Source organism: Rana temporaria, chromosome 8, assembly GCF_905171775.1.
Source record: "Rana temporaria chromosome 8, aRanTem1.1, whole genome shotgun sequence".
Classification (NCBI taxonomy): Eukaryota; Metazoa; Chordata; class Amphibia; order Anura; family Ranidae; genus Rana; species Rana temporaria.
The window spans coordinates 55853978-55866180 of NC_053496.1; the positions used below are offsets into that span (position 1 = coordinate 55853978).

General features: G+C 43.5%; 1 protein-coding gene across 1 annotated transcript in view; it reads right to left on the reverse strand.

The window, feature by feature from the left end:
• Positions 1–1666: 1666 nt before the first annotated feature.
• KNDC1 (kinase non-catalytic C-lobe domain containing 1) overlaps positions 1667–12203 on the reverse strand; it is a 176570-nt gene continuing 166033 nt past the window's right edge. Inside the window, exons 27-30 of the mRNA XM_040361822.1 lie at positions 7668–7790; positions 7525–7584; positions 4815–4972; positions 1667–2856 (exon numbers count right to left, since the gene is read on the reverse strand). Of these exons, the coding sequence (XP_040217756.1) occupies positions 2625–2856; positions 4815–4972; positions 7525–7584; positions 7668–7790 (573 nt within the window). The 3' untranslated portion in view covers positions 1667–2624. The remainder of the gene's footprint in view (positions 2857–4814; positions 4973–7524; positions 7585–7667; positions 7791–12203) is intronic.

Below are 12203 nucleotides of genomic sequence, written 5' to 3' on the forward strand. Positions count from 1 at the left end.
CCCATCTTGCTAGCTGCCAGTATCACACATGGTCTACGAATTCCCCATCTTGCTAGCTACCAGTATCACACATGGTCTACGATTTCCCCATCTTGCTAGCTACCAGTATCACACATGGTCTACGATTTCCCCATCTTGCTAGCTGCTAGTATCGCACATGGTCTACGACAATGATGCATGTTATTTAGGAAGGCGGTACAAACAGCAAGGAGCAGCTGATAAAGCACAGTCATCTGTAGCAACCATATTTCTATAGACCGAAGTCAAATGCTCCATCGGCCAAAAAGGTTTGCAATTCTGCCCAGCCAGTTTTATGATTCACACACCTCTGCCACATGCCTGCAAACCTGAAGGTCCCTCCCCTTTGACCATTTTTCTCTTGGTGTCAGGAAAACTTGTCAGAAGCGATTCATGCTGATAGCAGAGGTACACATTATGGAGGGATATGCTTTGTTCATATTTTATACCATTTGATTGATGAAATTTATTGAATGCCCAACGTGAAATGTTGATGTATACTGATTACTATTACAGCACAGACTAAACCAGTATTGATCACAGAGCGGTTGATTTACTAAATCTGGTGCAGCTGTGTATGGTAGCCAATCAGCTTCTAAGCTTTGGTTCACACAGGTGCGTTTTGACATGTCAAATCGCATGTCAAAACTGTGGCATTTGCCGGCAATGGCACCGTCCTAAACGGTGCGACGCCGCCTGTGCGGCGCTGCACCGATTTCAAAAGTAGTTTCTGTACTACTTAGTGTGATTTCGACCTAAATAAGGACCGAGAGGCGGGATTGAAATTGTGCGAATCCAACTGAACTCGCACGGCTTTACTCCCGCAGCCCAGTGCGAACCTAGGCTGACTTTAGCTTGTTCAAGTAAGCTTTGAAGGAAAAAAATGGAAGCCGATTGGTTTCTGTGCACAGCTGCACTAGATTTTGCACTCTTAAATTTTAGTAAATCAACCCCAAAGTGTCATAGGAAGCTGGTTAAGGGTTGAGGGTTGATTGGGAATAATGATGTTGAAACCAGGAGAAAGGTACTTGTGAGCATTTTGCCGAAGAACAGTCAAAACACAAATATATATTGTCCAATAAGAATTGCATTTTTATGTACACTCTGAATACAGAAGCACGTTTCTTTCAAAGTGGTTGCAGCTTGCTATCAGATGCTGCAGGTCCCATTGATTCAATGAAGTATCAAGTGCTTGTCTCTCTAGGGTAGTGGTCATCAACTCCTGTCCTCATGGCCCACTAACAGGACAGATTTTATGTATTACCTTGGGGAGATGCAGACTAGAATACTGCAATCACTGGGAAGTACGTGATCTCACCTGTGATGTATTTCAGTTATTTTGCAAACCTGGCCTGCTGGTGGGCACTGAGGACAGGGTAGATGCCCACTGCTCTAGGGCCATTCTGTTTAAAGCTCTGTCTTCAGTATGGACACCTGGCAAGTGCTCCCAACACTCATACTGGAGACCATACTTTCATTGCATTTTTGGGGTGGAACATTACCTATTAAAGAGCGGGCACACCACAATCTTACATGCTTCCAGTTGTACACTCCTTACTACAGGGAATCTGCAACTGGGATTGGATAGGAACCTGTGTTAAGTGTAATTCTTCACATCAAGACATTTTAGAAATACCTCCCTCCCTGCATGCCTTTCACTCCCTTATAATGAAAGTAAAAAATGCATCGCGCACATCGCAGTGCTTTTTTCAAAGTGCATGTAATAACAGTAACAGACAACTGTTTTTTTTTTTCATTCCAAAATGACAGACATAAAACACATGCAGAAAAATACACAAACTGCTCAATGAATGAAAAGCACACGTATGAACGCATGATCAAAAGCACATAAAACACATGCATTCCCAGACACACGAGGATGAACACACCCTTAGAGTACTTCCAGAGATGCTACTTCTTCACCATAAAATGGACTGCAGTTAACCGCACAGCAAATGCGGCGACATAGGAACTGCACTGGGTGCCTATCACATCACCCGATATGTTTAGCCTTTAAATGCAGCGGAGAAGTAAGGTCCCTTACACTTCAATTACAGAAATGAGTCTAAGGAACCAATAAGCCTGGCACATGAATGCAGTTTGCTTGAACAAGCTGTCCATAGCAGCCAGTCAAGTTTCAGCTGACATTTCCTAGCTCCCTGCATTATCTTCACCCCTCTCGTCTTATAGGAGCCCCGGTCTTTCCTCTTGCTGCAGTAGTGATCTACATCTGGTTGTGTTAAAGGTGCAGCCTGAAAAGTACTTTTGGCCTTACAAAATTATTTCATTCTTAAGGGATGGCAATGAACTACAAAATGGGAGATCTAGAAGATTTGGCCAACACACAGACATGATCACCTGCACACACAAGGCAAGCTTTAGAAATTATTGCACTCTGCAATGGGGCAAAATCTACTCAGCAAGAAAGGCTGGGAACAGATATTGTTCTACTGCATGAGCCCTTTGTAAGTGTTTGTGTCCCTTCAATCACCAGTGCCGCTAATCTGCCAATACCACTGACCACCAATCAGAACGCGGAACCTTAGCTACAGCTTGCTCTTTGGTTCTCTTGAAGGGAGACAAATGTAAAGTGCTGTCTATGGCTTTCACTGAAACGTCGCCTTCATTCTGCGCAGCGTGTCCTGGATCTTACGAGAATGCTTCTCAGAGTTTACATGATGGAAATTGGCATTGTTGTCAGCTGCCAAAGCGGAGATATCGGCCTCGTTGAAATGCGAAATGCGCTGGCGGAGGTAAAACTGAAAATCTTGATCTGAAGCAAAGGAGTATGGGATTTCTTGAAAAGCGTGAACTTGGCTTATGACTTTTGCAATATTCCTATTGGGGGAAAAAAAAAATTGCTATATTACAGGTTGCAGAGGCAATGAGATATGTAGGACATATTACTGAAACTGTGCGATATACATTACAAGATACTGAAACAGTGTGATAAACAAGGATCAACCCTAAGTGAATAGCATTGATTACCTCCTTACAATGGCATTGGAAAGTCAGTGGGATATAATGCACAGAAAGTAAATATGTTGTTCCTGAAGGTGAGAAGTTAAAAGCAGAAAAAAATGGGCATTGCACTTTGTTGTGTATGGGGCTGTGTAGCTGCAGACCGGTCAGGGTGCCCATGCTGACCCGTCTCCACAGCCAAAAGCAAGAACAATGGGCACGTTAGCATAACTGGACCACGAAGCAATGGAAGAAGGTGGTCCAGTCTGAAGAATCACATTTTCTTTTACATCACGTGGATGGCCAGGTGTATGTGCATCACTTACCTGGGGAAGAAATGGCACCAGGATGCAGTATGGGAAGATGGTAAGCTGGCAGAGGCAGTGTAATGCTTTGGACAATGTTCTGTTGGGAAACCTTGGATCCTGTCATTGATGTGGATGTTACTTAACATATACCACCTATCTAAACATTGCTGCTGACCAAGTAACACCCATTCATGGAAACCGTATTCCCTGATGGCAGTGCAATCGTTCAGCAGGATAATGCGTCCTGCCATACTGCAAAAGTGGTTCAAGAATGGTTCGAGGAACATAATGAGTTTGAGGTGTTGACTTCAAATTCTTTAGATCTCAATCGAATTGAGTATCTGAGGAATATGCTGGAAAAACAAATCTGAACCATGGAACCACACATCGAAATTTACAGGACTTGTAGGATGGCTTGGTGCCATATACCATAGCATACCTTTCTGAGGTCTAGTGGCATCTATGTCTCGAAGCGTCAGGGCTATTTTGGTGGCAAAAGGGAAACCTACTCAATATTAGGTGGGTGGTCATAAAGTAATTGCTGATCAATGTATAGGACAAGCTCCTGGGACATTGCGATGCGCAGCGCACACCCCTGAGGCTTAACTCCAGCTAAAACATTTTTGGTTTCGGACATCCTGGGAGAAGGTTATAATCACATTTAGGTTTACTACTGTGTCCCCCTACTGGGAAGATTTCCCCCCTCACTTCTTGTCCTAGTGGCCCAACAGAAATTCAGGAAATGTTTGTAGTTCAGACAAAGATAGCAACAAAAGTGTGTAGACTGGTATTTGGCGAGGAAAGCACCAGATACATTTGGCAAGTCCAGAATTTGATTTTATTAAGCGTTATGTTCAATAAAATGACAACACTTAAAGCCAACTTAATCTAATCAACTTCTGAACTTGACATATGTTTGGGATGCTTTCCTTACCAATCACTTGTCAGGGGTTCTCACCCCCCCCATCTATACCAAAAAATAAAAGTGTTTTGTTAAGGTCTGTGTTGCCGCTGAAGAAATGTTACAAACTATATGCATTTTTTGCACAGCTATTGACGTCTATGGGCTTCCCCAAAAAACAAAACAAAACGAAAAAACAGACATTTTTCTCAAGCCTGCCTTGCATACACACGATCGTGAAAAAATGCTCGAGCAAAGCACGGCGACGTACAACACGTACGATGGCACTATAAAGGGGAAGTTTCATTCGAATGGCGCCACCCATTGGGCTGATTATGCTAATTTCCCATCTCATAACTTGCTTCTGAGCATGCACATTCCCCCCCCCCCCCTCATTAAAGCGTACACACGACCATTTTTCACGACGAGAAAAACGACGGTTCTAAATTTTTTATGGCCATTTTTCTCGTCGAGAAAAATGCTCTGGAGCCTACACACGACCGTTTTTCACAACCAATTAAAAACATGCCATTTTTCTCGTTGTGTACGCGGCATTACAGGCTAAACCATTATTTATGTAGCCACTGTTTTGAAATAAAGAATAGTTCCAACTATGTAAGCCTCACCTTAGCTTATTCCACTTAAATGCTCCATTTGCCATGGTGAAACCGCCAGTCTCAAGCTGCTGAACGTGCATCGCTAAGAGGTAAGCCGAAGGAATTGTGGGCAATGTTCTGAATCTGTCGCCTTTCATGAGACATAAGCTGTCACTCTTCAGAAACACCTGGTGAGTAGAAAGATCAGAAAACTGTTATAAGCATACTATGAAAAACATATGTGAATGCAGACACTAAAAAATAAACCAAAGACACCTTTCTTGGGAACGACATACTTTTGTAATGAAATAAGCAGTAGGTAAGGCACTGATACAAACACCAACATACATCAGATGCTCAGTAATCAGCACCCACACTTGACATTTTGGCAGGACTGGATTATAATTGGGCAATATATGAAGTGCGATGATATTAAGAGGCTGAAAAAAGCTAAATTACAGGAAATTATCATCCAATTCAGCTTCAACATACACCAATCAGCCATAACATTATAACCACCCACTTATAACTGAGTAGGTCGCCCTTCTGCCACCAAAACAACCCTGTCCCATTGAGACATGGACACCACTAGAACTCCAAAGGAAAGCCATGATATCTGGCACCAAGGTGTCAGTAGCAGATCCTTGAAGTCCTGAAAGTTGCGAGGTGTGGCCTCCATGGATCAGATTTGTTTTTCCAACACATCCCACAGATGAACAACTGGATGGAGATCTAGAGAGGACAAGTAAACAACAAGTATGCAGGACAAGTCAACAGCTCAATGGCACCTACTTCCATTGCTCTGTAGTCCGGTTCTGATGCTCACATGCCCATTGTAGGTGCTTTTGTCTGTGGACATGGGTTAGCTCCGGCACCCAGATCGGTCTGCAGCTACACAGCCCCATATGCAACAAGCTAGAATGCCCATTTTTTCTGCTTTCAACATATCACCTTCAAGGACAATATGTTAACTTGCTGCCTAAAATATCTCACGGATTTAAGAGAATTTGAGCTACAGTAGCTCTACTATTGGATCAGAACACACAGGCCATCCTTTGCTCCCCACATGGGGAGCCTTGGCCGCCCATGACCTTGTCACAGGTTTAACAGTTTTCCTTCCTTGGTCCACTTTTGGTCCTGACCACAGCAGACCAGGAACATCCCACAAAAGCGGCAGTTTTGGAGATGCTCTGACCCACCTGTCAAGCCATCACAATTTAAGCCCTTGTCAAAGTCGCAAATCCTTATGCTTGCCCATTTTTTCTGCTTTCAACACATCAAATTCAGGGACATATTCTTCTGCTACCTAATATTATTCCACACATTCTAAGGGTGCCATTGTAATGAAATAATCAATGTTATACACTTTACCACCTGTCAGTGGTCATAATGTTATGGCTGGTCAGTGTAAATTATCAATAAACCCAATCACTAAAATCTCATATATCCTGCAACAGTTTAATGAGGTCCTTGTTTAGGCATTAAATCTGGCTATACCCTAGTGAATTTTTGACCAAACTTTCGTATGAATAATTATTTCTACATTCGATGACTGGACAAATGTTGTTTAAAAAGTACTTTAAAATTTAGTTTGTTCTTAAAACGAAATATTTTTTAGGAAATCCTACTAGTGTAAAGCCAGTTTTAGGGCGACAACACACTGTGCCTATTTAACTGGTGCTCCTGCTTTGCCACCTTATCATATGGGCTTCTGATAGAAACTACAAGTAATCATTTAAAAACTTACCCATGGCATGGTCCACTGTTGTCTTCTTTAGGAATTTACAAACATAGTGCTTAAAATGTTTGTATTTATTTAATTTTATTAGGGTAACAAATTACCCTGTTCCTTTAAAGCATGTTATACAGTGTTTATGCTGTGTAATTTGGCCCCCTGTAACACCTGAAATACCTGGCTGATCCTACCTGGCTTTGCCCCCCCCCTGTAAACTGACCACAGTTTATCAAGGCTGTTGAGCCCTGACACTGGTCAGTTTAAGTGCCTCTGTCATCCACAGCTCTCCTCTGTCCTACTCTCCCCTCCCGGCCTGTCAGCTTGTGACCGTGCCCACCCCTTTTCCTCCTGCTGCTGAAATAACTTTTAATGCTTTATATAATCCTGTGTGCCCCAGGCTCTGTGTTTTATTAAAAAAATGTCGCCTATACCTGATTTCAGAGCGCCGCTCACATGACCAGCCTGCTCTCTCCTGCTCTAGCTGTCAGATCGGGAGAGGGGAGAGCTGGCCGGTCACTTGAGCGCCAAGTGGCGCTCTAAAAATCAGGTATAGACAATTCTTTTTTATAAAAGGACAGACTGGGGCACACAGGATTAGGAAATACACATGATTATATAATTATATGACAGTGACTTAACCACTTTAAAGGAGAAGTAAAGCCAAAGCTCGTTTTCAGGCAACAGCAGGCTAAAGCCTGATGGCTAATGTGACAGAGCTGGTCCAGGCTGGGGAAAGATCGCGACCACATGGTTGGGATACACCCAGGAGCCTGGACCGGGACCCAGTTCAGCCTTTCAGTGAGTCGCCCAGAGCCTGAGCCAGCCGCTCCTGCCCCTTCCACAGCCTAGTGCTCCATTGAGCGTGGGGGGGCAGAGCAGAGATGATGGCTAGAGTAAAGAGCCAAGCTGCAAAGCATCTGTATGCATCTCTTGAAACAAATAAAAACCCAAAAATGGAACCGTTCTATTTTTGAATTTAAAAGAAACAAAAAATATGTTTGTTACCTCAACAGCTTTTAGTTCTTCCAGAATTTCAGAAACTTTGGAAGGTAAATTTTTCCATGCCTTCAAAATAAATAAAATTTGATGAATTTGTGCACAAATCAGAAATACAACTTGTCAAACAAAGCAAACAGATAAAAACGAACCGGGAGCTGCCGGACTATGAGGTTCTCCAGCCCTCCAAGGATCTGCATGGCTGTTGAGAAATCTCGTTGTTCATAGGATAATTTTGCAACAAGGAGAAATTTTGTCAAAATGTTTGCCTGTAACTAGAACGAAAAACAGAATTACAAAAAGGCGCATGCTACCTCAGCACAGGACACAAATATTAAGAATTATTTACGGTTGAGGAGAGACTTTACCTCCTTTGACTTTTCAAAAAAATAAAAAATAAATTATATATATATATGGACCCTAGACTTAGAAGACGACTTGAAGGAAGAGGACAAGAGGACTGGAACCATATATAGTCAACAATGAAGTCTCAAGTAGGCTCTGGCAGCAAAAATGTATATAAAATCTTTACTCCTTGGCAGCTTGTAAATACAAGGATAAGAACTTCTGTGGCAGGACATTTTGGTCAAAGGTCTTCAGCATGCTCACAACACAATATGTGGGATCCACAGTACCCCTTCATGCAAAATATGGTCTCCCAACCTAATTATCTCACATTTGATACATGTTCTGACGACTGCAAACAAGCAGTAGCTAAAGCTTGGAGGATCAGCACTTTAAATTTTACAGAAACCAGGTCTAGTGTTAAGCTACCCATACATAAGTCAGTCTTTTTTGTTCAGCCAGCCGAATGAAAATATCTGACTCAATTTTCCCATCCACACATTCTGTATGAATGCAGGAATCATCTCCAATGTGTCTCTGTATTCTGACAGCAGAGAGACTTTCTTGCCTCTCCCCACTGTTAGAATACACAGCGCAGCAGCCTATTGGCTGATTAAATTAAAATTTTCCAGCAGTCCCATTCGCAAAGCGGCAATCAATAATTTGACTTCTCATGAACGAGCACAACTATCCATGGATTCAGTCCCTTACTGCGGAACTGGTTGAATTTTGATCTACCGTATTTTCCGGCGTATAAGACGACTGGGCGTATAAGACGACCCCCTAATTTTTCAGGAAAATGTTTAATTTTGGGATATACTCACTGTATAAGACTACCCCCTTCTTACTAGTCTTTCTGGAAGCTGAGGGGTAGCCAGAACCGCTGACAGAAACAGGCTTTTTCAAATCTCACTGTGCCATTACATTACATTACATTACATGACCCCACTGTGCCATCACTTGCCCCTCACTGTGCCATCACTTGCCCCTCACTGTGCCATCACTTGCCCCTCACTGTGCCATCACTTGCCCCTCTCTGTGCCATCACTTGCCCCTCTCTGTGCCATCACTTGCCCCTCTCTGTGCCATCACTTGCCCCCACTGTGCTTGTGCAATCACTGCAAACACTCACTTTTTTGCAGGCGGTGACAGTCTCCGTGCTGCAAGCGCGAGCGTCAATGGATTTAGAAGACGCTCCTTCTCCTCAGTGTTCTGTGATAGGCAGAACACAAATTTTCCCAGCAGCACCTCTGTTCTGTGTTCCGCCTATCACGGACGTCTTCTCATCTCGTCCGAGGATGAGAAGGCATCTGTGATAGGAGGAACACAGAACGGAGGCGCTGCTGGGAAGATTTGTGTTCCGCCTATCACAGAACACTGAGGAGAAGGAGCGTCTTTTAAATCATTGACGCTGGCAGCACGGAGACCGTCCCCGGCGTATAAGACGACCCCCGACTTTGGATGCATGTTTTTGCATCCAGAAAGTCGTCTTATACGCCGGAAAATACGGTATGTATGGGCAGCTTTACCCAAGTTATGCTTCAAGAGAAAACAAGGCAGAATTCCAGATACCATGCACAAATACTTGGCAATCTGGCAACCCTGGGATTAAAATCACCATCCAAATGGATTGGACTCATTACTGCTACATGTAGAACTATACTGTTTAATGTAGTCTCCTCAGACACCTTGAAAGTGCCCCCCCCCACCTATCCAACCCCCCTATGTTCCAACCCCCTACCCTTCCCTATCCCCGTCTCCCCCTTTTTCTATTTTAAATGTTGTTATAAAGGCTTAATATGCTGTTGTACTACAAACAATGTTTTTGAAGCATTACTTGCCATCTTCTTGTGTTCTACAAGGCAATCCTTCTATATACAACTTTTCATTAAAGCGGAGTTCCAGGCAATTTTTTGTTTATTAAAAGTCAGCGCCTACAAAAGTATAGCTGCTGACTTTTAATAAACAGACACTTCTTCTGTCCCATGGTCCAGCAATGCGGCCGTATGGAGGTCTGCTCCTCTCCCCCCTCCTCTCTTCGGCGCCTCCATTGGAACTGTGGGCACCTGGTCGTGACAGCTTGTGGCTTCACAGCCGGGCATGCGCGAATCGTGCTGCACTCTCGGAGTGGACAGGCGATTTTCTGGAACCAGTCACGTGTCCCAGGAGATCACTTAGAGGGAGGGGCCGCCTAGGGGGAGAGGAGGAGTCGCCTAGGGGGTGCTCTAGGTGGAAGGAGGAAGTGGGACAGGAAGTCCCTTTCAAAATAAAGAACCCAATCCACCCCAAAAAAATGACATGCCAAATGTGGCATGTAAGGGGGCGAGGAGTACTTATAGCGGAAGTTCCACTTTTGGATGGAACTCTGCTTTAAAATCCAAATAAATAAACTGAACAAGAAAATAAAATCCAGCAGATTGGGAAAGGCGAGATACTGTCATTAACAGGCAGGTGGAATACAGACTTTGCACAGTTTTCACTGCTGCTATCTAGGGATTGCTAGAGAAGGAGCAATAAAGAACTCACAACAGCCTCCAGTATATGACATAGTAAGAAGAATGGCATGGAAAACCTAAAGCAGACCTATACTCAAAAGTAGCTTGCTCATTTGATCTTTGCTTAAGAGGAAGCTCAAAGCTCAAAGCTCAAAAGGGGCGGATCTTCATCTCCAGCAGAGATCACGCCACTAAAAACCTAGGACATAACGCAAGTGGAATAAATGCCATGGCAAAGATCTAGTTAGTACACACGGGCCGAACATCAGGCAACACAGGCTGGTTCAATAAAACCCGGCTGACATTCGGCCCCTGTGTATGGCAGCCGGTCCGACAGAAACTGGCTGTTTGTCCAGGTTCTGTCGGACTAGCATGCTGAAAAACCAGCAGACAACCGGCTTCCGATCAGTGCTCTCAACCAATGGCTGAGAGCGCTGATCAGAGTGTTCTGGCGGGAGGGGCCGTCCTCCTGTCAGACATAACAGCTCAGTGGGGGAGATCACTGTACTAACGTTGGATTGTTTGTACAGCAGCTCCAACCCAGAGCTGTTAGAACTATTAGCGTGTACCAGGCTTTAGGGTGAGTGGTAGGAATTTGGCTGCAACAGAGCAAAGTCTGTGGTGGCTTTGGGCTGCACAGCAATAGTTGGCATTAAACAATAGGATAAGTGGATTATCGTGGTTGAAACTGGGGCAAGGAAGTTTATGAAGATCTCAGACTGGCCATAGACAGAAAACGTTTGATCTGCTGAAGATTCAACTAAACAAAAGCAATGTAGACAATCTCCAGCATGCAAATAATTTTGCCATCTGAAAATCAAATACATTTTCCTAAAACTATTTGTCATTCTGATCATTTGTGCTAGGTTTTACACCGATGTCACAGCAATTTACTGTCAACCACAGCATGTGATTATTCAAACTGATTACGTCTCCCTAATGATCATTTGCAGGAAATACATTTCCACCATGTAGAAAAATAATAATCAGTTTGAGATTTGTGGGTTCATGGGTTGTTTGTGTTCATTTTTACATGAAAAACAAACTAATCAAGTTCAGCCTTAAACTGTACTTATCCTTTACATAACCAATATGGAGATTGCTCAACATATTATTTGCAAGTCCTGCGCTGTGATTAATCAGTGCACAAGCTGATCAGCGGGTCCCGACCAATGACTGCCGTTGATCGGCAAAGAGGATGAAAGGACAGAGTTCTGTGAATGTAAACCCGACATCTGTCCTGTCAGCGGGGATGTGCGCCTGTGTTTTTGGGAATAAAAAACGGCACTCCGTGAATGCACCAATCAGGGTTAGGCACACATTTAACCCCTTAATAGCGCTAGATGTTAACCCCTTCCCAGCCAGTGTCATTTGTACAGTGACAGTGCATATTTTAAAGCACTGACCACTGTATTATTGTCACTGGTTTCCACAAAGGTGTCAAAAGTGTCAGATTGCCCGCCATACTATCACTGTTCTACTGTAACGATGATCACTTTCATTACTAGTATAGAACATTTCAGTATATACACTGTAAGATTGGGGTGATCAGACTCCAGCGGTAGGTGCATTTTTTAGTGAGTACGCCAGTCCAAAACTGAATTTTTAAGGGCCTGGTAGCCCACTGTTATTTAAAAGCACAAAAAAGTTCACAAATACATCAGTAGCCCTCACAAGGGGTTCCACCATTACTGTTATCTTGCATACTCAATACTTTAGCCTCATGGCTTTCATTCTTGCCATCCGGCTGCTTCAGGCCTTTAGCCTAGGCCTTAGATCTGCTCCTCAGAACAAACTGAATTTCCTAGAGTTAAGCTCTCTCCTAGCTTACTCCTGATCAGCGCCTTG